Source organism: Dermacentor andersoni, chromosome 3 (assembly GCF_023375885.2).
Source record: "Dermacentor andersoni chromosome 3, qqDerAnde1_hic_scaffold, whole genome shotgun sequence".
In the NCBI taxonomy this organism is placed as follows: Eukaryota; Metazoa; Arthropoda; class Arachnida; order Ixodida; family Ixodidae; genus Dermacentor; species Dermacentor andersoni.
Genome location: NC_092816.1, coordinates 150,503,715 through 150,526,046, shown reverse-complemented (window position 1 = coordinate 150,526,046; position 22,332 = coordinate 150,503,715). Strand labels below are relative to the sequence as shown.

The 22,332-nt window shown below is 45.3% G+C and overlaps 1 protein-coding gene across 1 annotated transcript; it reads left to right on the top strand.

The window, feature by feature from the left end:
- The first annotated feature begins 2,113 nt into the window (after positions 1-2,113).
- On the top strand, positions 2,114-22,060 carry LOC126524268 (chymotrypsinogen A-like). Its single transcript, XM_050172595.3, has 6 exons — positions 2,114-2,453; positions 4,422-4,701; positions 7,096-7,210; positions 13,640-13,775; positions 16,307-16,446; positions 21,626-22,060. The coding sequence occupies exons 2-6, from the start codon at positions 4,427-4,429 to the stop codon at positions 21,860-21,862; spliced, it is 903 nt and encodes a 300-aa protein (XP_050028552.2). The 5' UTR covers positions 2,114-2,453; positions 4,422-4,426; the 3' UTR covers positions 21,863-22,060.
- The last annotated feature ends 272 nt before the right edge of the window (positions 22,061-22,332 follow it).

Here is a 22,332-nt window from a genome sequence, read left to right as displayed (position 1 = left end):
AGCTTTGCAGTTTAGAAATCTGCCGTAGTTTCGGGGTCGCACCCGCTATCGATGGCTTTTCAATAGTTTCAATATCACCACCGCACGAGCGTCCCAGTAGCTTGCAGGAGTGGGCCACTCCTTCACGAATGTTTGAAAATATGCAGGGATCGGTTGTGATGTAGCACGTCAAGAATGTGCTGTGCCAGAAGGCGTGAGCCTACCGGAAAGCTTGTACTGGGGCCGTAATTAAATTCTTCGGTTGTTGCTTACCAAGTTACGTTTTGATGGCGAGGAACGCTGTTGTGGGGAAATTCTGGTTAATTTTTACCACCTGGAGTTCCTTAACGCGCACCCTGTTCGCGCTGCACAGGCGTTCTTGCATTGCGTCCCCATCAAATTGCGGCCGCCGTGGCAGGGATTCGATCCGGCGCCCTCAGGTTTAGCCGCACAATGCCAAAGCCAGTAAACAACCATGGCGGATGGACCATTAGTTCCTATGGACTAATAAATGCTATATCTCTCTCTGTATATATATATTATACAGACCGACGGTTGGTAGGTGGCAAGCAGAGGCCAAACGTAACCGTACCTAAAAACATAGGAGCACTGAATGCTACAAACCAGTTAGGCGCAAGTCGCAAGGTATACAGCACGTCTTGTGTAAAGGAAAAAAAAAACGTCAGCGAGGTGATAGTGACACAATCCTACAGAGGAAATGAAAATATAAACTTGGAATGTTTCTGTGGGTTGAATACTGTGCATACATGGAACACCTTTGACCGAGTATTAACGTCGAATGTTGCTTCAAATTTCCTGTCTCCGAGCGCAGCCTTAAGAGGAAGCTTTAGCTCGGGCTCAACTCCGACGCGGCCTATTCAAATACATATAAAACGCAAAAACGCTTTTATGAGATAACCCCTGGACCAATTTTGATGAAATTTGTTGCATTTGAAAGAGAAAGTTAAATTCTAGAGAATGTTGGAAGCGGAATTTTAATTTATGGCCTGAATTGTGTGAAAACGATATTCAAAAATTCAGAAGGTTGAAAAAGTAGACGCACGGAGTTTATAAAGTAATAGCTCTGCATTAAAAACAAATATCGCGGTTATGTAAACGGCACCAATTAGATCATTAGAAGCGGACAAATTCGATATGTCAATTTATATCTTACGTGAATTTGTTACGTTGTTCTTTTTCAATGTGGATGCGTCGGTACTGGAAAGTGAGCAGTTTACGCGTCTCATGTTGCAGACATATACATCCCTTTCGATGCCACACCGATCCGGCTCAACCGACCGTCGATTTGACATTATCAAAGAATGTGATTGCAATTTCGAGTGAAATAATGACAACCGATCAAGACAATAAATAAGTGTGCGTACCTTTCCTCATGATGACCACCAACCAGGACAATAAATGAGTTCGTACCTTTGTTCAAAATTATGTGTCGTGTCGTGTGCTAAACAGCTTCGCTGGTGAATCACCTTCACAGTGTATAGTGACACATAATTTTTTTAATTTATGCCTTCTGGCTTTCTTTTCTGAAAAAAAATTCTAACTTTGCACTTTTATTTGTTATTGCCGGTGCCAAAAGCCTTCGAAGTATGCAGATATTTGAAAAACTGGGTATTTTTGACAGCCACATGACTACATTGTCTTTCCATACAAACCATTTGAACAACTAGATCGTGCAATGTGCCTCCGAAAAAAAAAATGTTCATTGATGCATTCTAGCTCAGCTGGGTAGGAAATATAAATTGTCGCCAAAATGTTATAAAATTTTTTGCAAGTAGACGTGGCGAACGTGTTCACAACTTAAAAAAAATATGCGGAAATTTCGTCAGCTATATCTGGAATGACACAGCATGAACGTTCTACAAAAACAAGATTCCTTATTGAAAATTGTTGTTACTCGTAAGGGTACAAATAAATCGATAAGACTTCGTACGCTTTGAATTTATGCAAGAGGCCGAGGGTTCACACGTTTCGTAATACAAAACTGGGTCATTCGTACCTAAGAGATAGCAGTGACGGACCGCAATAGGTTATCAACGTTCCATGTTATCGTTGGCTGGAAGATATCTCATTGTGAATCGGGCCGGGAAGGGCAGTGGGTGACACTTATCTGTGGTGTGAGTTCCTGCGAAACGCAGTCACAGCGAAGAAACAAAAGGAGCCGAACAAACTACCTGCGCATCTCATCTTTTCTTAAAGCATTAGCGTCATCATTCATCCCGACAATGATAAAGGGAAGTACTTGCTGTATGTGCACTCTGTAATCTTACATTGCCCGCTCCCCCTCTAACGCGAATTTTTTGAGATTGTGCAATTCCTTCTGACCGGAAATGATAAACGCGTCAGAGGAAAGACTAGAATCGAATAAAAGGCTCGCTCGATAACTTCAATCGACAAAGAGCAACCTATCGAAGTGGACTTGCGATACTTGCTGCGCCTCTGTCGTCTGGCACAAGGTAAGTGAAATCCGAAATTACGAAAATAGCGCCTTGGATATCGCCGCCTCTAAAACACGGGCACCCGCCGTGGCACATCGTGCTATCTTTAGCGTATGATCGGCGTATTCACAATTAACATTTACTTCGCGAAATTTGATTCGTGCCTAAGTTCAATAATGAAGTACATACAGTCTGAGGAGCAAGATTTAGCATTGTATCGCAAACGTTCGAATGAAGACGAAGGAGACAATTGGCGACTGGGTTGCGTTGTGCTATTTTTTAGAGTTCTCCCGGCGCATATAATTAATCGTTAGTTCAAAGCTTGCCCCGTATCTGCCTCCTAATACCAACATTTAAAATCCTACTACCTCGCCAACGTCTGCAGATTGGCCCCTGTGGGAAGAACCGTACCGTCCCCGAAATTTCGAAGTTAATAAATTCATCCACATGGTTAGAGGTATTAAGGCGTAAGCCTTTAGTGGCTCAAGAGTGTGCGGACGCAGTCCGTGGTGGACGCAGGAATGCGGTGATCACCTGCGAGGGAAGCAAGGAGAGGAGGCGCCATGCCAGTAGTGCTGTGCGAGTGGGCGCGTGGCAGAGCGCGGACATGCACGGGGGGGTGCGCGCACAGCGGCGACAAACTTTGCAGCGATATGGCTGTGATTGCATCCTGTGCTCGCGGCCATGGCACCGTCCGTTCGCAGAACAGTTCATATGTATGTACTGTAATGTACTGACAGAAAGTCAAGTTCGAGGATTATGTCGTGAGGGCAGTCATGTAAAAAAGTCAAAAGTAATAAAACAGAAGTATGATGTACGGCAGCACTCGTAAGTGCCGGAGACATGCCAATAACGGATGGTGTTCCACCGTCGGCGACTCGGACCCCAGGCGACGGAGCAGGAGGGAGGCCTTCCTTGAGACAATCGCGATGCTTAGCATTCATCACAGATACGTGCACGCCAGTGTCAATCAGAGCCGTAACCGGCACACCATCCACGTTCACTTTGATCAGGTTCTGACGTGTGGGCAAGGTCGCAAGAAGATTTTGGCGCCGGGTCGTTTTAGCAGCAATATTATTAAATGCCTAAATCATCGGGCACGTTTCAATCTCTGGGGAAGCGGTGGCGGGCCGGGAGTGCGCCAGAACGTGCACGACCGCCTTGCCTCGGTGAGACGTCTTAAGTTGCTTTGGGAAAGATAAAATGTTCCTGGTGGCTTATCACTATTGTTGAGCGAAGCCTACGCCCCTCGATAAGGTTTCACATTTTGTTGATTTAGCTACGTACTACACTCGTTGCGTAAGGCCTTGAGTTTCCTACATACTTGCAGAGCTATGCGCTAACACTCAGCATAGTTGCTCCGAAGAACTGCGGTGCCTCCACTTGATTATATAAAGGGGACCTTTCCTGCGAAACGAGGCCTCTATGTCCTTGTAAATCACCGGGAAAAAAATGGTCACGCACGTCTCTAGTCGAAACAAAATAAGAAATCAAATTGTATATATGCAGGTCTTTTACGAAGTGACACTAAGCATCCTTTCGTTATTGTAAACGTGTGAAAAATATTGCAGACCAGCTTTTTGACAACATATGCAACGCGTTTTTTGCAGACAGATCTTAAATGTTTTAGCTAATAGATCCTTTATTTTATTTCCAATCCTATTTCTCAAATAGCCTATTTTGGAACGATTTGAAAGATGTTCTAGATCATATGAAAAATATCATTCAAGCCCAAGATTAGTATACCATGTGTTTTACAGCGACGGCGTCTTATACGCGCCGTCTTCAAACCATTATTTTCCTATCGGATCAATCCTGCAAGAACTTTGTGTACGCGTTTCGTGCCAGTTTGCACTAGCTTTCATATAAGAAAAAAAAGTTAAATAAAGCTACGGCGTGGTCTGCCGCCGTCTTTTCTTTACGAACGTACTTTTCGAATTGACATCGATGTCCACAGCTCCACCGGTCCTTGCCGCGTTGTCGCAGGAATTATGGGCGTCGCGGTCCTGCTCGCCTCGATGGCCGTCGGCTGGTGCAGCCTGGGGGTGGCGTCGGCGTGGAACAACCCCGACGGCTGCGGCCGGACGCCCATAGCCCCGGCGCTCGAGAGCCGCGAGGACCGGGTCGTGGGCGGCCACGAAGCGGTGCCCGGCAGCTGGCCGTGGCACGCCGGACTGCACAGCAGCCCGTTCTTCGAGAGCGCGTACTTCTGCGGCGGGGCGCTCATCTCGGACCGCCACGTGCTCACCGCCGCCCACTGCCTCGAGTGAGCGACGCGGTTATTCAGAGACGGCGACGGCCGGGACGGCTGTTGCGCATCCGCGATGGCAGGGTAGCGATAAAAAACACGGGGCACGACGAAAGGAACACGGATAAGCAAAGTGCTTTTTGTCCTGTGTTAATAATGTAAGAAGAATATTAATACCGGTCTTTTTTTACGCACCCTTGAAGAAATATGTGGAAGAACGTATTATATTGTACATTATACCAATAAATCGTTATAATAATAATAATAATAATAATAATAATAATAATAATAATAATAATAATAATAATAATAATAATAGAATTAGTTACGCGCATGTCTCTGTCTTTTCTGTTTCTTTTTATTATCATTTTGGCCATAGGTTTGCAACATGTGGAGACAATATGATTTTTGATCTACCAGCTAGGGATGACAGCGAAAAAATGATTGATCATAGCAGTGAATGTAAAGGTTACCCTTCTGCTGACAAAAAAGAATGACATAAGCCGCTTTCGCAGAGAGAGTACTGTAATATAACGACATTTTAGAAGGTGTATTACCAGATTTGAGCAATGGGTCGATGTGTTGCACTGTTGAACTGCTCTTGATTTGTGTTCGTTCTTGCGCGAGAAGGACCTCCGAAGTCAACAATAGGTAAGGCGTCTAATTGAAAGAAATATTTTGGTCCGTTTGGTCCCATAATACAGCATCTGTAATAGCTAATATTCATAATAAAAAAAAACTTTGGCACTTATGACGCCTGATATAGCGTGATTTAAATATTCATGGTGCGTCTCAGTATGTTTGCGCCTTGCTTCCTTTAACGGTATATGACTTTTGGGGCCTTCATTCAACCTTAATTCGTCCCTGAACGTTTTAAGATGCAGAGTGTATGTATAAAGAGGGCGGTGCTGTATTTATAATTGAGATGAAGGTGTTAGCCTGTCTGGCATGTATAGAATACGTAGAAAAACATAACTAGAATTCTATGACGATGAACCTCAGCTTTCCTATATAAACATGTCTCGTAAACAAGTCCTAAGAAGTTGGTTAATGCAATTAGTTTAATTACGGAAGGAATTGTTTTGTGCGTCTCTTTTTTGTGCAAATGATGTACGCTTGATCACTTAATTTATGTGCATGGACGTGATTCGAATGAGTGTTGCAGGCTTTTATTGAAAATGTTGCAAGTAAAAAAAAAAAGAATAAACAAAGAACGCAGGCGCTGTATATTGGCTCAGCGCATTTGAGAAGCGTCCTTCACGCATTCAATAGAACCTATGTCACAATCAGCTAAGAAAGCAGTAAACTATTTCAGTGTAATTTCTACTACCGGAAGGGCTCGCTATTCCTACTACCACTTTGTACGTGGTGAAAATTTATGCTTGTGTAGCTTTATCTTTATTGCATTTTCATTGTTATCTCCTTTTATACACCGAATAACCGCGTACTTGGGATGAGTGATGCTTTGAGTTTACCTATATCATCCGTTTACTCCAACGATGTCATACCACAGCTACACGTGCTGGCTTAACAATCTTTGAGCGGCGTTGTCGTTTGAATTTATGAGGTCCGCTAGATTTGAACAAAGCTCGCAGTCGCATCTAAATGCGCGGTAATACTGTCACCCAGCCGACACCCTCTCGCCTTGCACTGTCACTAAAGACGCCCGATTTAATAGCGGTTATTTGCGAGATACACATCAGAGAGAACATCTTTAATCTCAAACAGCGTTCGATGACCACCGAGAACACAGTCTACAAGATCCAGTACGAGTGCTGCGATTGTTCAAATGAAACAAGATTGATGCTTATAATGCACGAATTCTTTTTAATGGTCGTCTCCGCAGCGTCGTAATTAGGTTAATCTTTCAAAACCTACAGGCACTCCTACTTTTCTAAACATCCCGAGTGGAATAAGGTTCCGCGGAAATGCGTAATTATTGCGAAGTGCTGCGTTTTAGACGCAGTGAGCTGTTGCAAATGACCGATCCACATAGTCTCAAAGCCGCTAGATGGAGAAAGGTCGAAGGGTAGGAAAATCCGTGTAACGTCCCACGATTCCACGGTGGCAGAACCGCGGTACTCGAAGCTCCCCGTAAGACTCCAGCGCCAAACGTGCCACTGGTAATTTTAGCAGCGATCTTCAATTCTCTGGGACTGTAACGAAAACCCACACAGTGCTAACTCCGGAACCCTTCCGCTACCGTGTCCAGCCCCAGCCTCGGCGACCAACTCTGGGCCGTCCAGCAGGCTCGCGAGGCGGCGGCGAGGCAACACCTCCCCACGGGGGAAACCCAAAGGCCCCGCCAGCGAAAGCTCTGCAGGACTATAAATAAAGTTGTTACCAACCAATCTCTATAGGGTAGAAATTCTGGATCTGGGGACAACACACTGTGATTGACGTGCTTTGCAGGTACCGTGCGGCCGACAACGTGTTCGCTCACGTCGGCTCACACAGTCGGAGCAGCCGTGACTTGACGGAACAGTACGTGCGCGCCGAACACCTCTGCATGCACGTTGACCCCAAGGTGAGCAAAATGCTCGGAGTTGCATTTTTACGCATTCCAACTTTTCTTAGTGTGCAAATCTTTATTTTTTAGATATATTTTGCAGATAGCACGTGTTCCTTAACTTGCATATTTTATTATTTACCCTAGCCTAAATTTTTTTTCAGTTATTTCGCACGAGGGCGAAAGCTAAATATTAGCCCGAATAAAGTTTAATGGAGCGCACCACAAGGTAAGTGAAGTGCCAGGTTGACATGTTGCAGAAGGCATAACATGGTGCCTTGCAAGTATGAAGTTAATTCCCTGTTAGTTATAACGGCAGCGAAACAACCTGGACAACAAATAACAAGCAACCGAAACATGGAACTACTCGCTACTACTGTCACTATTTAAAGTAATGAGGTTGTCTATGAAGTGGGTAATTGTGCGCGTTAATAAAAACTACTTGTTTAAGTGTATGGTAGTGCATTTATTTCTTTGGCTGCTTCCTCAGCCATCAGTGTTTTGAGAGTTTTTAGACAACAACCCTGTGGCTCAAATGCAGCGGCCAGTGAATGGTGCATCGCCTGTATGCTGCGTCTACATGCCAAGAGAAAGGCAGCAAATTGGCAGACCACAACAACCTAACCGAGAAAGTACAGATGCGTTTCACATTAAAACGATGGGACACGTGTGCCTCTGCATGCCGTGCATTTTGTAGATCGGAAAATAATTCGCCTATATTTCCAGCACGTGTCGCGGGGTCCACTGATAGTTGAGGCAGCCAGTGTTTGTTATTCGTTGTTTGTCCCGCTGTTTCACCACGAGGTGGCGCTTAACATCATCATCATCAGTAGCAGCTTCACGGCCTATTCTACGTCCATTACCGGACGAAGGACTCTGCCAGCGATCTCTAATTACCCCTGTCTTGCGTTTGGTGATTCCAACTTCCGCCTGCAAATTTCGTAATTTCATTGCTCCACCTAATTTTCTGCCGTCCTCAGCTGCGCTTCCCTTGCCTTGGCACCCACTCTGTAACTGTCATGGTCAACCTGTTATCTGCCCTAGGACTTACATGGCCTTGCCCCGGCTTCATTTTTTCCCTCCTAACTTTAACTACAATATCGGCTATGCGCATTCGCTCTCTGATCAACACCGCTCTCTTCCGGTCTCTCAACGTTGTGCCTACCATTTCTGAACCTGTCGCTTTTTGCGCCGTCCTTAACTTGTTCTAGAGGTGGTGTGTGTCTCTTCTGTGTGTCTCGTCAAAATGTTGCGCAATCCAACCTCTAATATGCTATACCAACACGCCCAGTCGTCAACCTTGGCGAGTTTGTTCTAGAGCCTCTTTGTTAACCTCCAAATTCCTGCCCCATATGTTAGTACCGGTAGAGTGCAATTATTGTACACTTGCCTTTTGAACGACAGTGCCAAACTTCCAGTCATGATTTGCTAATGACTGCCGTATGCGCTATAACCCGTTTTTGTTCTTCTGTAAGTATCCTTCTTTTGATCAGCGTCCGCCGTGAATAATTGACCCACATTAACGTACTCCTTCACAGGCTAAATGGTAGAGCCTAATGGCGATGAATAATTATTGTTTTCTTGGCAGGCTACTGAATGTTACCTTTCCTTTCTGCATAATAATGTCCAACGCTACTCTTACGCATTCTCAGTTAAAGTCCTCAATCATTTGTTGCAATTCATCCCCAGTGTTGCTCAACACGAGAATGACACTTGTGAACCGGAATGTTCTTGAGATATTCGCCGTTTATCCTCGCTAATAAGGCTCCCTAGTCTAAAAGTTTCAACAACTTTTCCAAGCATACAATGAATAGCATTCGAAATATTGTGTATTCTTGCTTGATAGGAAATTTGCTACTTTTCTTGTGGAGAACCAAGGTAACTGTGGAATCTTTATTGATATTTCCCAAGGTATTCACGCATGACTCCTGTACTCCTTGATTACGGAATGTCTCAATGCCTGACGGTCTCTACTGAATCAAATGCCTTTTCATAATCTGCAAAAACAGTATATATAGGTAGATTGTACTCTGCAGATTCTCAGTTGCCTGATTGATGGCATGGATGTGATCCGTTGTATAATATCCCTTCCTGAAGCCTGCCCGTTCTTCGGTTGATTGAAGTCAAGTGCTACCCTGATTCTATTGGAAATTACCTCGGTGAATATTTTATACAACACTGAAAGCAAGCTGTAACTTCTTTAACGTCTCCTTTCTTATGGATAAGTATAATATTGGCGTTCTTTAAAGCTGTCTGGTACACTTGATGTTGTGAGGCATTGCGTATGAAGGGCTGCAGGCTTTTCAAGCCTAATATATCCCTCATCTTTGATGAAATCTGCTGCTATTCCATCTTCTCCTGCCGCTTTTTCCTGGGACACGCCCGGCAAGGCCCTTCTTACTTGCACAGTTCTTTAAATAATGTTCTTGGATAATATTACCAGTTGAGAGTTTGCACTCGTGTCGCATAGTCTTTTCTTTCATATGTGTGTTTTATGCGCGTCCCAAAGTATGATAATGTATTTGTTGAACTTCGGAAGTGCACTTTTGAAACGTTCGAGCCATTACATATATGTGAGATCGCCCACGAGTACTGCGATGAGATTTCCGACTTTTATACGTTTTTTTTTTTGTTTTAAACGAAGTTAGTGCATCTCGACAACATAGAAAGAATACTTCATTGGGACTAATAGGAAGCCAAAGGTGTCTTGCGTATTATGCTCATTTTATTTGCTTTATGATAATATCCGCATAAAAAGATTGTGCTGAAGGTATAAGAATTTGTAATAATGTCTTGGCGCCTAAGACGCTAACCACCACAAAAAAAAATGATAATTGACAGTATGTTTATAGCAAGTGTGGGGGTCGTAAAAACGGGCTAATAAAAAAAGCGTCGTTTCAATGCCTTTCACAACCTGCTGCCCACACAACCTGCTGCCCATTTTGCATGGATGGCGTTGAGCTAAATTTACAGGAGTTCCCCGTTTAAAGGGGCCCTGAACTACCGCTCGGACTCGGTGCAGTAACATAGTCCGCGGTTAGCATGCGCTGCTGCTCCCTCCCGTCTGGACGCTTTATTAAGGCGAAAGCCTTAAATACCTTATGGGTCAAGAAATCCGTTGTCCGGCGTTATCGAAAAACTGACCGTCCGGCTTTGTGGCACCAAAATTCAATGCCAACAAAATTAATGTTGCTACCCACGACCATGGGTGGGACTCCAGCCTAGGGCCGTTGGTGGTAATTAAGGCAAAGTTAATTAACGCACTCGAACCCACGACTTTCGATAGGAGTCGAACGCTCCCCCTTTGGAGGGACCAAAATTCAATGGCGCCAAACCTGATAGTTCCGCCATTGATGGGGTAACCGACGACTATTGGTAGAAATCGAACCCACGGCATCTGGTTTCAATTAAAGCACATATAATTAGGGCACTCGAACCCAGGACCTTTCGTATGAATTAAGGCGCAGTTAATTCATATTGAGTAAATTAATGCACTCGAACCCACGACCTTTGGTGGGAGAAAACAAGTAATAGGAACTAACAACGCAATCGAGTGAGAATGAATGTCTCGCGAGCGCGCACGCTTTCGCCTTCATCGTCTTTAGCGTGTGCTGAAGTGACTGCCAACTTTTTAGTAATAAGGCAGGTTCGCATACGCGACCGCTGTTTCTGCAACGTAGCGTAAATAACGCGCGGCGCGAGGTGCCGCCGAGAGTCCACTGGCTAAGCGCACTGCGGCTCGCTGAGAGCAACCGCGTTTGGCGTACGTTTTGGCACCAAAATCCCAAGTACTGGCTTCTAGGTCAACATCCGAAATGAAATTTGAACTGCGCGTCACGGGGACATTTAGAAGGCGGAGTGTTGTGGGCACGTCCCACTCGCATTAGCCTTCGCAGTGAAGACATTGAAGAAGGACTGGAAGCACCGCTAAGGCCGTGCTTGATTGCCAATAACTCCGCTTCTGCTTAACGCATCGAAGTATATGTTGCGGCGAAGTACTTCTAAAATAGCCTATTTTAACTCCGAATGCATTTCCCCTCTTGGTTAAAACGTGGCTCAAGGCCCCTTTAAAAACAGGTTTGCAGATGAGATGCACACCTTGGTATCTTTGTGAAGCGAACCTTTTGAGAAGCGTTTAATGAAATGCTACAAGTTTGCGCATTTCATTCCTGCGTCTTTGGCATAAAAGAATCTTGCGCACGCGGGGCCTCTCGCGCAGCGATGCTACGTCATGAATGCGCATGGAACGCTAGCAACAAATACTAGCGTGTCAGCGCGGCTGTGGCTACGTAGCGCGACACATCTGATGCTGACTTGTATTTCTTGATTTCTTCTGATTTACTGTAAGCGTACCGGCCGCTTCCTGGCCGGTCGGCCGTTCTGTGGATGTGCCATTATATAGAAATCGTAGTCATCTTCGATATGCGGTAGACATTTCAAACGACTCGTTTCCGTGGCGATGTGCATTACCCACGTCTGGGCCTAACCCTCTTCGCGGCTATGTATCATATAATGGAATTCATCACCGTCTTTAACACGCGGCGAACATCTCAAGGAGCTAGTTAGTCTCCGTCACGATATGTACCAACCGCATCTGGGCCAAGGCCTCGTAGTGGACAGGCGATATGTGCCGTATTGTAAATAATTTAAAATAATTAGTTGAATATGCATTTCGGTTTGTTAGGCGAGTAATCTCTTCCTCTTTGACCAATTGATTTCACTGATTACAAGTATGCTATCTACTACAAGAGAATGTTGAAATTGTGCGCGAAAAACAAAGCAATCGAACACCAGGTCTAACTGTTAATTTTCTGCATGGCCGAGTTTCACGGCATTGATGGTTTAGTGCCTGCGCGGCGAGACGGCAGGACGCCAAAACCGCCTCGCAACAAGACCGACGGCGCCACCAGCACCACCATGCCGGTGGCCGGCTGTGCACTTTGCGCGATTACGCAATGAAGCAACGAACGATACCGATATATCTCCCCCGCAGCAAACATATGGTGCCATGAGCAGAATACCTTTAATAAAGCGAAGCTTTCCACGCCTTCTTTCAGGAGGCTTTCGAGTATGTGCTCGGTCGATTTCCCGCTAAGTGTGGCGATCTTGGAAACAGGACTAGAGTAAAATGGGCGCTATCGGAGATGCTGCAGTTACTGATCCCAGGGATAGTGTAAATTGCGGTCGCGCGATGGGTGCTCCCCCGCTTGGCCGATATGCTACAAAACGTGGCGCAGAAGACGAAGAGTGCGATAGCATCTATTTAACTTCTCCCACGAAACCTCCGCTTTACATACATTCAAACGTGAGCGTTGGACACGCATAATATTGTTTCGTGTTTCAAGCTTCAGCGTTAGAATTTCACATGTTCAATATCCGGTATAGGGCCACAAGTATGTTCTGACACGAACGTCGTTGGCGAATGTTCTAGAATTTCGAATTTTAAGGTGTTTCACGGAATGTTTTTCCGATATGGCCCCCCTATAGCGTAGAAAAGCACAAATTTTTTTTTTCGGTTTTATTTACGCCGGGATTTCAATACACCTTGGCTCTTTTTTTAAATTGTTTTTCGGCAACCAACTACACAACTCCGAGCAAGGACTTTTACAGTGCGTGACCTAACTAGAACATAAATGTGGCGTCACACCCATCCTGCGGTTTTCTGTTGTTACTGAAAAAATAAAACCAAAGAGTTTAGCGCCCGAAAGCAACACTGAGGCAATGAGAGGCGCCTTAAGAAGGAGTCGCAGATTAGCAACTGACCAGCTGGGATTCTTTAAAGTGCACGTAATTCGAAAAAGGCGAGCGTTTTTTTTTTTGTAATCTGCTGACAATCGGGTGGCAGTGGCCATGGCCGGGAATGAAACTGACCACCTCTTGGGCAGCAGCAAAATTCACTATTCACTGAACCACCACCATGAAGACATTTCTTGTGTTTCACTGAGTGTGTGCTCCGAGGAAGGAGTTCACACAGGCAAATCGCGGCGGTCGCGCGACTAATTTGGTCGCGAAGCGACGGTCGCGGATAGTAGCCTTCATGAATAAGAGACCGTTTACGCTCAGTCGCTCACTGGTCAATTTCCCAGCTCCGGCATTGGGCTCCCAAATCGCCTAAACCTAACAGCTTCGCAGGAGTAGGACGCCGGTTTACGCGCATTGTTATTTGACGTGTAGATGGTTGTGCGAGTGGACGCAAACATCACTAATCACGAGACATTTCTGTATGGTAACTGGCTCGTCGCGCCTACCGGTGTGAAGATCGGTTGCTGTGGAACATTGCTAGGTCCAGGTCGGTGGCACGACCTTTCACTATCGCTTGTGTGAATGCCGCTCTTCCCAGTACTCATCAATTGGTAATTCACGAAGCGTAATATGTTAATCTAAGTCATGTGGTCTCTTCTGTGTATTCTCCCTTTACATAAAGCTCATCGTTTTCTGACCCTGCAGATGGACATCGGGATAGTCAAGCTTTCGAGTAGCGTAAACTTCACGGACACCGTTCGACCAGCGTGCCTGCCTGAACCTGGTTCCGAATTGGCTGATAGGACGACGCTCTACGTCACCGGCTGGGGACAGACGGACGGTGAGTGTCGTCTTGCTCAGTTGTTGCCGTTGCCTCGGTTGCCTCAACCACAGATTTTTATACCCGCTCTCAACAAACTGTCAGCATGCGATACTGACGTCAGGCAGAACACCGCAAATTGTTCTTGCTACTGCGTTTGCTTTAGCTCCGCATTTTATTCAAGGGAAAACAGGAAATATTCGGGAGCGCTTCACATTGTACTTACGTGGAAAAATAATTCCACATGTTCAACGCTAATTCTTCAGAAGCGCTTCACGTTGCCCTTACTTGCGTCAAATAAGCAGAATAAAAAGATTCCCCATGGTCCGCCCAGGTGCTATTTCAAATACAAATGGATGCACAGTACTACACACCGTGGAGGGCTTTGACCAATACGTAATGTACACCCGTCAGTACAAAAACACAGCCCGTGAACTCGAGGGGCTTAAACGCACACACTTGTGAATGCAGAGTGGGTGACTGAACAGGTTGTGCCACGCGGACTAAGTTCACTTGGGCGGATGAACTGCCTCTATTTGCGCAGCCTTCATCAATCGCACGCATTGCCTAAATGGCGTGTCTAGCATACAGCGTTTAAACGTGCACTGTGATTACTCTGATGTTTTATTGCACCAAGCGGTGACGGATTAGCCATCGAAGTATCTCTGCAACATCGCAGTTTCCTGTAACATCGCGGCTGCGTGTTACATCACGGCTCCTTGTAACGTCAGGTTCAGCCCGCGGAAAAAAAAAATAAAGTGCGAAATATAATTGACTTGCGCTTGCTCGAAACGAGAACCATATCACTCGGGATCGGTTGGTTTACCATGCATAATAATACTCGGAATACTAAACTGAGGACATCCTACTTCGGAGACAGCAATGCTGCTAGCGCACGTAAAAGTAAACATACATCCGTCCAGCGAGTGCATCCACTTCGACGGGGATTTCTGCGCAGCAGGCAGGCACACTTCTTACACAAGCTGCAGTTTGCCTCCAAAGTATTCAGTAGTGTGCCAGCTCCAGCTTTCGGGCTTCTTGATCACACGGCCTAGATCTCTAGAGGCTGTATAGACCGAGCAGCTTGAAAACGTTATTTGGAAGACCGCTGATATTACTGAACGGTCAAAACCTAATTTAAAGGACGTGGTGTAGACGTTAAACTTAAACTTAAAAAGCGTTGTGAAATGAACAAATGCACTACGCCACCAAGCGGAGAGCCCACAAGTGTATTAACTTACTCCATTACTCCTGAGATTTACGGCACCGCGAAGACACCGCCTGGATGCTCGCCTCCGAGCTCCTGCTTACTTGAAGCATACGCACAGCATGCCTCAATTTAATCTGAAGTCTAGAAACCTGTGGTCATGACAGTCCCTTCTGTATGTTTCGTTGTTGAGGCGTTCCCTTTGTAAGGCGGTTTCCTGAATAATGCATCTGGGGGACCATGTTAACTACGTTAACGCGAACAGAAACTTAAGATGAATTTGCCCGCTTACAGAAGGTGACACCAGCCATTGATTCAAGGCTGCTGAATATGTGCCTTCTGACAATGACACGTGATACGTACTCGTCACCAAGATGGTGATTTGCTTATTAGGTGTGACATTTATCTAGTGTGGCCTATGATGACGCAAAGATCTATGGTAGTATTATCCGAGAGCTCTAACCCGAAGCCGCTGATGGCAGGTTTCTGTGACGCAGACAACAATCAAGTCCGTATCTTATCACTGTAAAAAAGAAGTCCTGGAGATATAGCCCAGTGTAATATGAAACTAGGACACAGTCAAGCACATTAAAATATGTTACATAAAAGGCAATGCGGCATCATTTATCACCGATGCGTGATCCTTCTTGTGATATTTAACCATAAAGGCCTCTATGGGTACTATAATCTTTTCCCCGCATGTTAGCAATGAAAGGTATAGCAACTTGTATTTTAGTGAATATTGCCGTTCTACCATCTACCATTCTATTGTCACAACAATCAAGCAGTGTTGAGAACACGAAATGACAGATGAGCCACCACGTTTTTCACAGCGTAGGTGCAGTGAAAATTTCGAGACCTTCAGGTCACATGACTGAATAGTTTCATGTGAAGGGAGCGCTGTGACTTTACAACTGGAGATATTTTTTTCCCAGCAGCTTAATTTGTCACCAACGGTTTTCAGACGTGCCTTCTTCAGCCAGTCGTTTCTAGATTTTTTTCGTTAGAGTAATGCCTGCGAAAAAAAAACCTCATGTGGCGCATTTGTTCTTTCAAGTTTAAAACATTGTTTCAAGACTGCTGTAATGACAAAAAAAATGCGGTCATCCCATTCTTGAGATGCTTTCCGTCTCCGTCATGTTGGGAAACTTTTTAGGGATACATTTGGGGAGGTAGTAAAGCATGGCGAGTGCGGTTCTTACCATCTTCAAAGAAAGCGATGTCTTTATTTGTTTTATTTATTTCTGTGGATTTTCTTATTGCTTTATTGACTTATGCAACTTCTGTACCCTCGTTATTTTTTTATTTTTTTTTTGTGATAACGTGAGCCATCGCCGTCTCGCAGAGTTCGATCCCGGTTCTCGACCGGAGGGGCTTAAGCAGGTGATGACCAAGAGCGTGGCCAACGATCGCTGCGTGAAGGAATTCCACGAAGTACCGGACTACCTGCTGTGCGGCTCATTCGAAGACGGCACTCCCTGCCAGGTGCGGCTGTGCTGGTGATTTTTCCTTGCAGATGCTGTCAGGACCACGTATAAGCGTGTTCAATGCTGCATTTGTTTTACTCTTCTTCAGCTTTGGAATATGGAAAGTTTGGCCACTCACAGGGCCGTCCAAAATCTTAGCTAAGAAACGCAATGCAGTCGTGCTGCCTAGCTAGCCCAACGCGGTAAAGAAGCGGAAAACAATATAAGCGGCAAACGGCATTCCGAACTTTAGCGAAATGCCTTTAAACCGCATGTTGCACTGCAGACGAACTTCGTCGCTCATGCGTCTAACTACAATCGAGTAAAAAATATTAATAAAAAAGAAAAAACACCGAAGCGACAAAGGAAAGGATGAGAACAAGAAATTTCGCGCCGAAGCGACGATCCATTGCCACCGTTGCTCCTGCTGATGAGGCTTTGCGGGGAATAATGAGAACCGTATCGCCGGCACGTTTTCGCCGGTATTTGAGCCCCCCACCCTGCAACAATTCTTCTTCGACATTCTTCGGAAGCTTTGGCCATCCCACACATGCGAAGGGTGTTGCCTATTTTGCTCTGAAAGCACGAATAAGACGGAGAAGCACTATCAGGGACGCAACAAACTACGGCGTGCTACGGCGCGCGGCTCGCTCCTCTCCCGTACGTTCTGCGCAAGGCCGCCACCAGTGGCGCGGCCATCGGCGTGCACGCCGCGTATACCGAAATACCAAAATTCTGACAAAGCGCACCTATGAACCACGCAGAAAATACTGAAAGAAATAATAGGTAATAAATGTTTTTAAGAATTACGCACACGTGAAATGATCATGAAATCTTAGGGAAAATGTAAACAAAAGAAATGCGCGGGTTCTACGGTTCGCGGAGCCGCGATGAATGCTCGGTCCGTAGGAATACCGCGTAGAGCCTTGACAGCTATTCCTTTTTTTTTTTTCGTCCGGGCGTGACACGGATACAAGCTTCTTTTTGTAGACGCAAGGGCTGTTATCAGGAAGGACAGGAAGACTGCCAAGGATATCCCGCTAGTCGTCATGCTGTGGGCACTGAGTGGGACAGCGCTTAACAAAAGATTCTGCATGCTGTGGAACAGTGCGTGCACTTAAATGAAGCCCTTTGCTTGAGGCAACAAGTAAGGCGGTAGGCTAATTCGAGTCGTAAATGGTTTTCCTGCTAGATTAACGAAAGAGAGAGAAAGTGCTCATAGACGATGGGCAAGTATACTATATCCTTGAGGTGCTTCAGCACAGCGTAATCAGTGAGTTATATATCGGCTTTCATTAAATGTTTTCAGCTATTACTTTAATTATATTCTTGGTATTTACTAAAACGGAGAGCTTTCCTTCACTTTAATTAGCCACATTTGTTTGAAAGAAAGAATGCTGGTTTATTTTTTGCGAATATTTGCAGTGAACTTTAAACGCTTGTTTAGTAATTTGTGTGGCATTTACTCATAATGTGATGTGCTGTGGTGGCTTATTCTGTTACATAGTCTATATTTATACTATTGCCATGGTAAACAATGCGAAGGTGGCGGGATTAAAGTGGCGTCCCGATGAGGGTATATGCAACTGTCGCACGTGCCAGTCAGGCAATTCCTTGGAATCTTCTTAAAAGGTAGTCATTCTTGTTTCATGTAAGAGGCACAGTCGTAAAACTAAAGAGGATGTATGCGTAAATGATGTTCTAGGCGTTTCGAAAATAAAACATGAATGCCACGAACGGAACAAATGATAGAGAGTGACGGAACCGACTTTAGCAGCTGATTTTGTAACACGATGCCATGAGGGACGGGAAACGACGGCACACTAAAATAAAAAGTACAGGCTAAACTACGTAGGTTTGATTCCACAATTTTTTACTTAGCGTGACTTATATAGTGTAATAATACCATTTATTGGAAGCACTTTCACCTGTGCGCATCCTCCGTTGTCTCCGTAGTAGTCATGTTGTGGGCTTTCGAAGCACTAGAAAATCTTTGAAGCACTCAGAAGGGTTTGGTTGCGAGCTAGTTTGAAGTTTGAAGCACGTTCCAACTATACCGCAGTCCGTCGCCGCTGAGGTTTAATCCCGTAGAGCTTTGACGAAAGGAAATAAAACATAGTCAGCAGAAAGAACAGGTTCTTGCTTGTGTGAACTCATTTACTACAGCAGCAGAACGTTATCACTGCGGACTTCTTGAGAACAACCTTCGCTTTAGGATGCGCACTACGTCTCGTTTTTCCGCTACATTAATTGCCTGCCACGTGTCCGCCAAATTGGATGTGCTGATATAGCCATGCCTAGAGTGTACCTGGTGTCAAGCACCGACGCTGCGCGGCAGTGCCGTGGTTTACGCGTCAGGCATATTGCCGAAGGACTTAATTTCCTGTGCTTAAATGCCTTCTAAAGCATTTTTTTTTGGCAAGAATCAAAGGTGTTAACATACATTAAGCAAACATTGGGGCTTGTTTTTTATGTTTATTCCAAAAACACTCGTCAATCATCAACGCAGCGAACTCTTGACGTCACGTGAAACCACTTCAGTAAGTGCAGGCAGCTAGCACTTTTGTTTGTACTTGAAGTGCACAAATACAAAATTAGCACCTATTTTGAAAAAGCCGTTATTGAAACAGACTACTGTACATAGCACGGTGACATGGGAACAGGAGAGGCCCGCTCAATATAGGAGTTGGCCGTGCGTCGTATTACTGTTACATCACCAAGCTACGTCATCACGCCGGTGAGCTTACACCAAAAAAGGTCTGAACGAACTTGAAGCTAGGAGGCCTTGCAGAAACATTTAAGCTGCAATGAACAATTCGCCAATGGTGAGCGTTCGCCGGTAATGCGCGCGTTCTTCCCTTGAAAGTATACGTTACCTGATTAAAAAGTGCGAGATCGAAATAGGCGTCAGCGTTGTATTTTTATTACTGTCTTTTATGTGAAACGACAACAAAGTAAACGCGGGAGCCAACTTTTGGACCAGTGGACTTGTCTTTTTCAACGCGACATATGCTTTCCTCAGCACAATATATATAGGTGTGGTTCTTCTAAAAGGGAGAGGGGGTAAGCCGGGTGGCCGAGCCAACGACCGACGGTGTGTTAGCGACAAGGGTGTAGAATTGAAAAGAAAGACACACTATTCAACGTCGGTGGAGGAATGTCAGGTAGCGTCGTGGTGTCAGCCAGTAAACGTGTCACTGTAGGTTCCTTTATTTTTTGGAAGGGTTGGACGACAGGGGGTAGGGGGATTATCTGCCCCGCTAAAGGTCAGTGAACCGTCCTCTCTCAGCAAGAGATAATACAAGAAGCAGCAGAAAAAAAGTCGTGCTCATGTGTTGGGTCTCTAAAATCTACGATTTTGTGTTTTGGTGTGCGGTAGTCAGTGATTTTTAAGCAATTATGATTATTCCAGACACTTCAGTAACTCAAATTGTGATTAAAATTATGCCCTGATATAATATCTATAATGAAACCCATATATTTTGTGCTGTGCTATCTTTTTTCATTTTTTTCTGATTTATTTTGAATTTCGTCCTCGGTCGTCTCAGGAGGTGAACCGGAAGTTCTGTACAAGAATGAAGAGTGTCACTCGATGAGCGTGTCGCTAAAAAACGATGTGTTGACATTTCGAAGTTGTCTAACTACTCGCGTAAGGTCTACCCAAATGCTGTTACTAGCGCTTTTTCCAGCCTAAAGAAGTGCTTTATGTCCGTTTGTAGAGATACAGGTTCATCAAAACATTTTGCCACTGTTTGCTGTCTATCCTATGCTTTCTCTCAGCTATATTTAAACTTCCTGCAGCCATTGTCGCAATGTAGAGATTCTTCAACCGTCGTTTTCAAAACGTTGCGATAATCGCATGAATTATACCGCAGCAAACAATATTTCTCCGACACTGAAACTGCTGCAAGCACACCGATAGTTTAGTTGAGCGCTGCGAAAACCTTCAGTCGAAGCGCATGCACAACAATAATCTCTTATCGTTGGCGATAAGATCCAATTGAAAGATCCAATTTAAAACATAAAACGTAGACATACGATTCCCGATCAGCTGGAGATTGCTTTACACCAAAAATACATACGAATTGTGGTCGATAAATGATTTTTTATGGACTACCCTCTCTATTAAATGCACGCGATGATATCGTACTATAGGAAAGTGATTTCCGTTTGCTTTTGCATGTGCAATCAACCTTCGAGTGCAAGTTGTAAGATACTTTGAATTTGAGATATATTATACCGGATTATTCTTTTTTGATGCTGTATAAATTGCCACTTTGTAGTTATTATGTATGTTCGTATGAGCCAAGTTCCTTGTAGGAGAAGCAGACCCTGTTAGGGTTGGCGTCTGGCACCAGGTGCAGAGAAGAATTTCAACCAACCATCTCACCCTGCCTTGTCGAAATGAGGCTTGACTTCGCCTGCTATTGTTGGCGTCCCACACCTCGTGCACAAAGAACTTTCTCTCACCCGCCCTTCTTCCACCAGGCCTCGTCGAAATGAATCGTGACTTCCTAATTCGCCATGACCGTTTCGAGTGTCTGCCTGTCTGCCGGAAGCCCCGCAGTCTACAGGCCTCTTTTGTGTGTGTATGTGTGTGTGGGTGTGCGAGTTTAGAGAGGCCCTTTCCTCGAATTGGACCTAGAGGAGAGCTTCCACGAACCCGCAACGCGCAGAAGAGACGGACAGGCGTCTACAATTCCAGGAGGCGTGACGACCTCCTCTCTGCAGCAAGTTCGGTATAACCAGAGGAGGTGGGGCCCTCTTTCTGTGCCGGTCACGTGACGTCGACGGAAGCAAGATCCCCCACACGATTGCAGAGAGCCTATTTAAGGGGCTCCGAAATGTACCTTTAATCACTTCATGCTCTTCTCATTTTCTTTCATCTACTTTTGAATAAACCATGCAAGTTTCGCACTAGAAATCGTCTCGCCCATGGTTGGTCGCCATGGTTTACCGGATGCCTACAGCCCGCCGACAACGCCACGCTACCCAATAAGTAACGTCGGTCGAGCTTCGATAGGCAGGCGTCGCTACAACTTGGCAGCAGTAAGATACGTTACCCTGGAGTACGCAACAACGCTCGTGAAGCGTGTGAAAGGCTTTTTGTCTACGTCCACATCGTCATCCTAATAATGTAAATAAATGTTTATGTCTATCTGTCTGTCTGACGAGAAATGTCTGTTTTATCTTTGTAGGGTGACAGTGGAGGACCTCTGGTTCGCAAGGGAGACGACGGTGCCTGGGTTCTCGAAGGGATCGTCCACAAGGGCGGCGAGCTGTGCAAAACCTTGAGCAACACGAGGGCCATGCGCTACGTGAAGGTATCCCACTTCGTTAACTGGGTGGACGATTACATGCGAGCGGACGCTGAAGGACGCGCCGATAGTTTCTGCGACATGGCGCCGAACTTCAAGCTTGACCGAGGAGTCTGAACAGTGGGCACTGCACGAGGTCAGAGACAGGCCTCAGGCACGGAGGAAAGAGCCGATGCATCATCAGGTATCATGAAAGGAAAAACTGGCACTCGTGCGTAGCACGTAGCAACAAAGTAAACCCACCCGGGTTTTTTCAGGTGTAAGTTGAATCGCGGCAAAGATCGCGGCTCTGTTTTAATAAAGAGACCCCAACAATTTGGTTCTATGGCTTATTCGCGCCATCTTATTACACGATTGCATTGAATAACAAGAAAAAAAAACGTGCGCCTTAAAAAAAAATAAGAATGCTACCTATACCTTTGTCACACTATGACGGCGAATCCAAGGAAGAGTTGTCCCAAAAGTTCGATCGTTTCTTGGCAAACAGCTCACTTTCAACTCAGGTGCAGTTACACGCACGTCGTCCCTGTGTGCACTCACCATTACTTATCATCGTCACCGAGCTGCTAAGAAAAAATGGTTCTTCG

Coding starts and splice junctions, on each gene's coding strand:
- LOC126524268 (XM_050172595.3), top strand. CDS start 4,427: ATGGGCGTCGCGGTCCTGCTCGCCTCGATGGCCGTCGGCTGGTGCAGC. Junction 4,702..7,095: donor ACCGCCGCCCACTGCCTCGA/GTGAGCGACGCG, acceptor CGTGCTTTGCAG/GTACCGTGCGGCCGACAACG. Junction 13,776..16,306: donor CGGCTGGGGACAGACGGACG/GTGAGTGTCGTC, acceptor GCCGTCTCGCAG/AGTTCGATCCCGGTTCTCGA.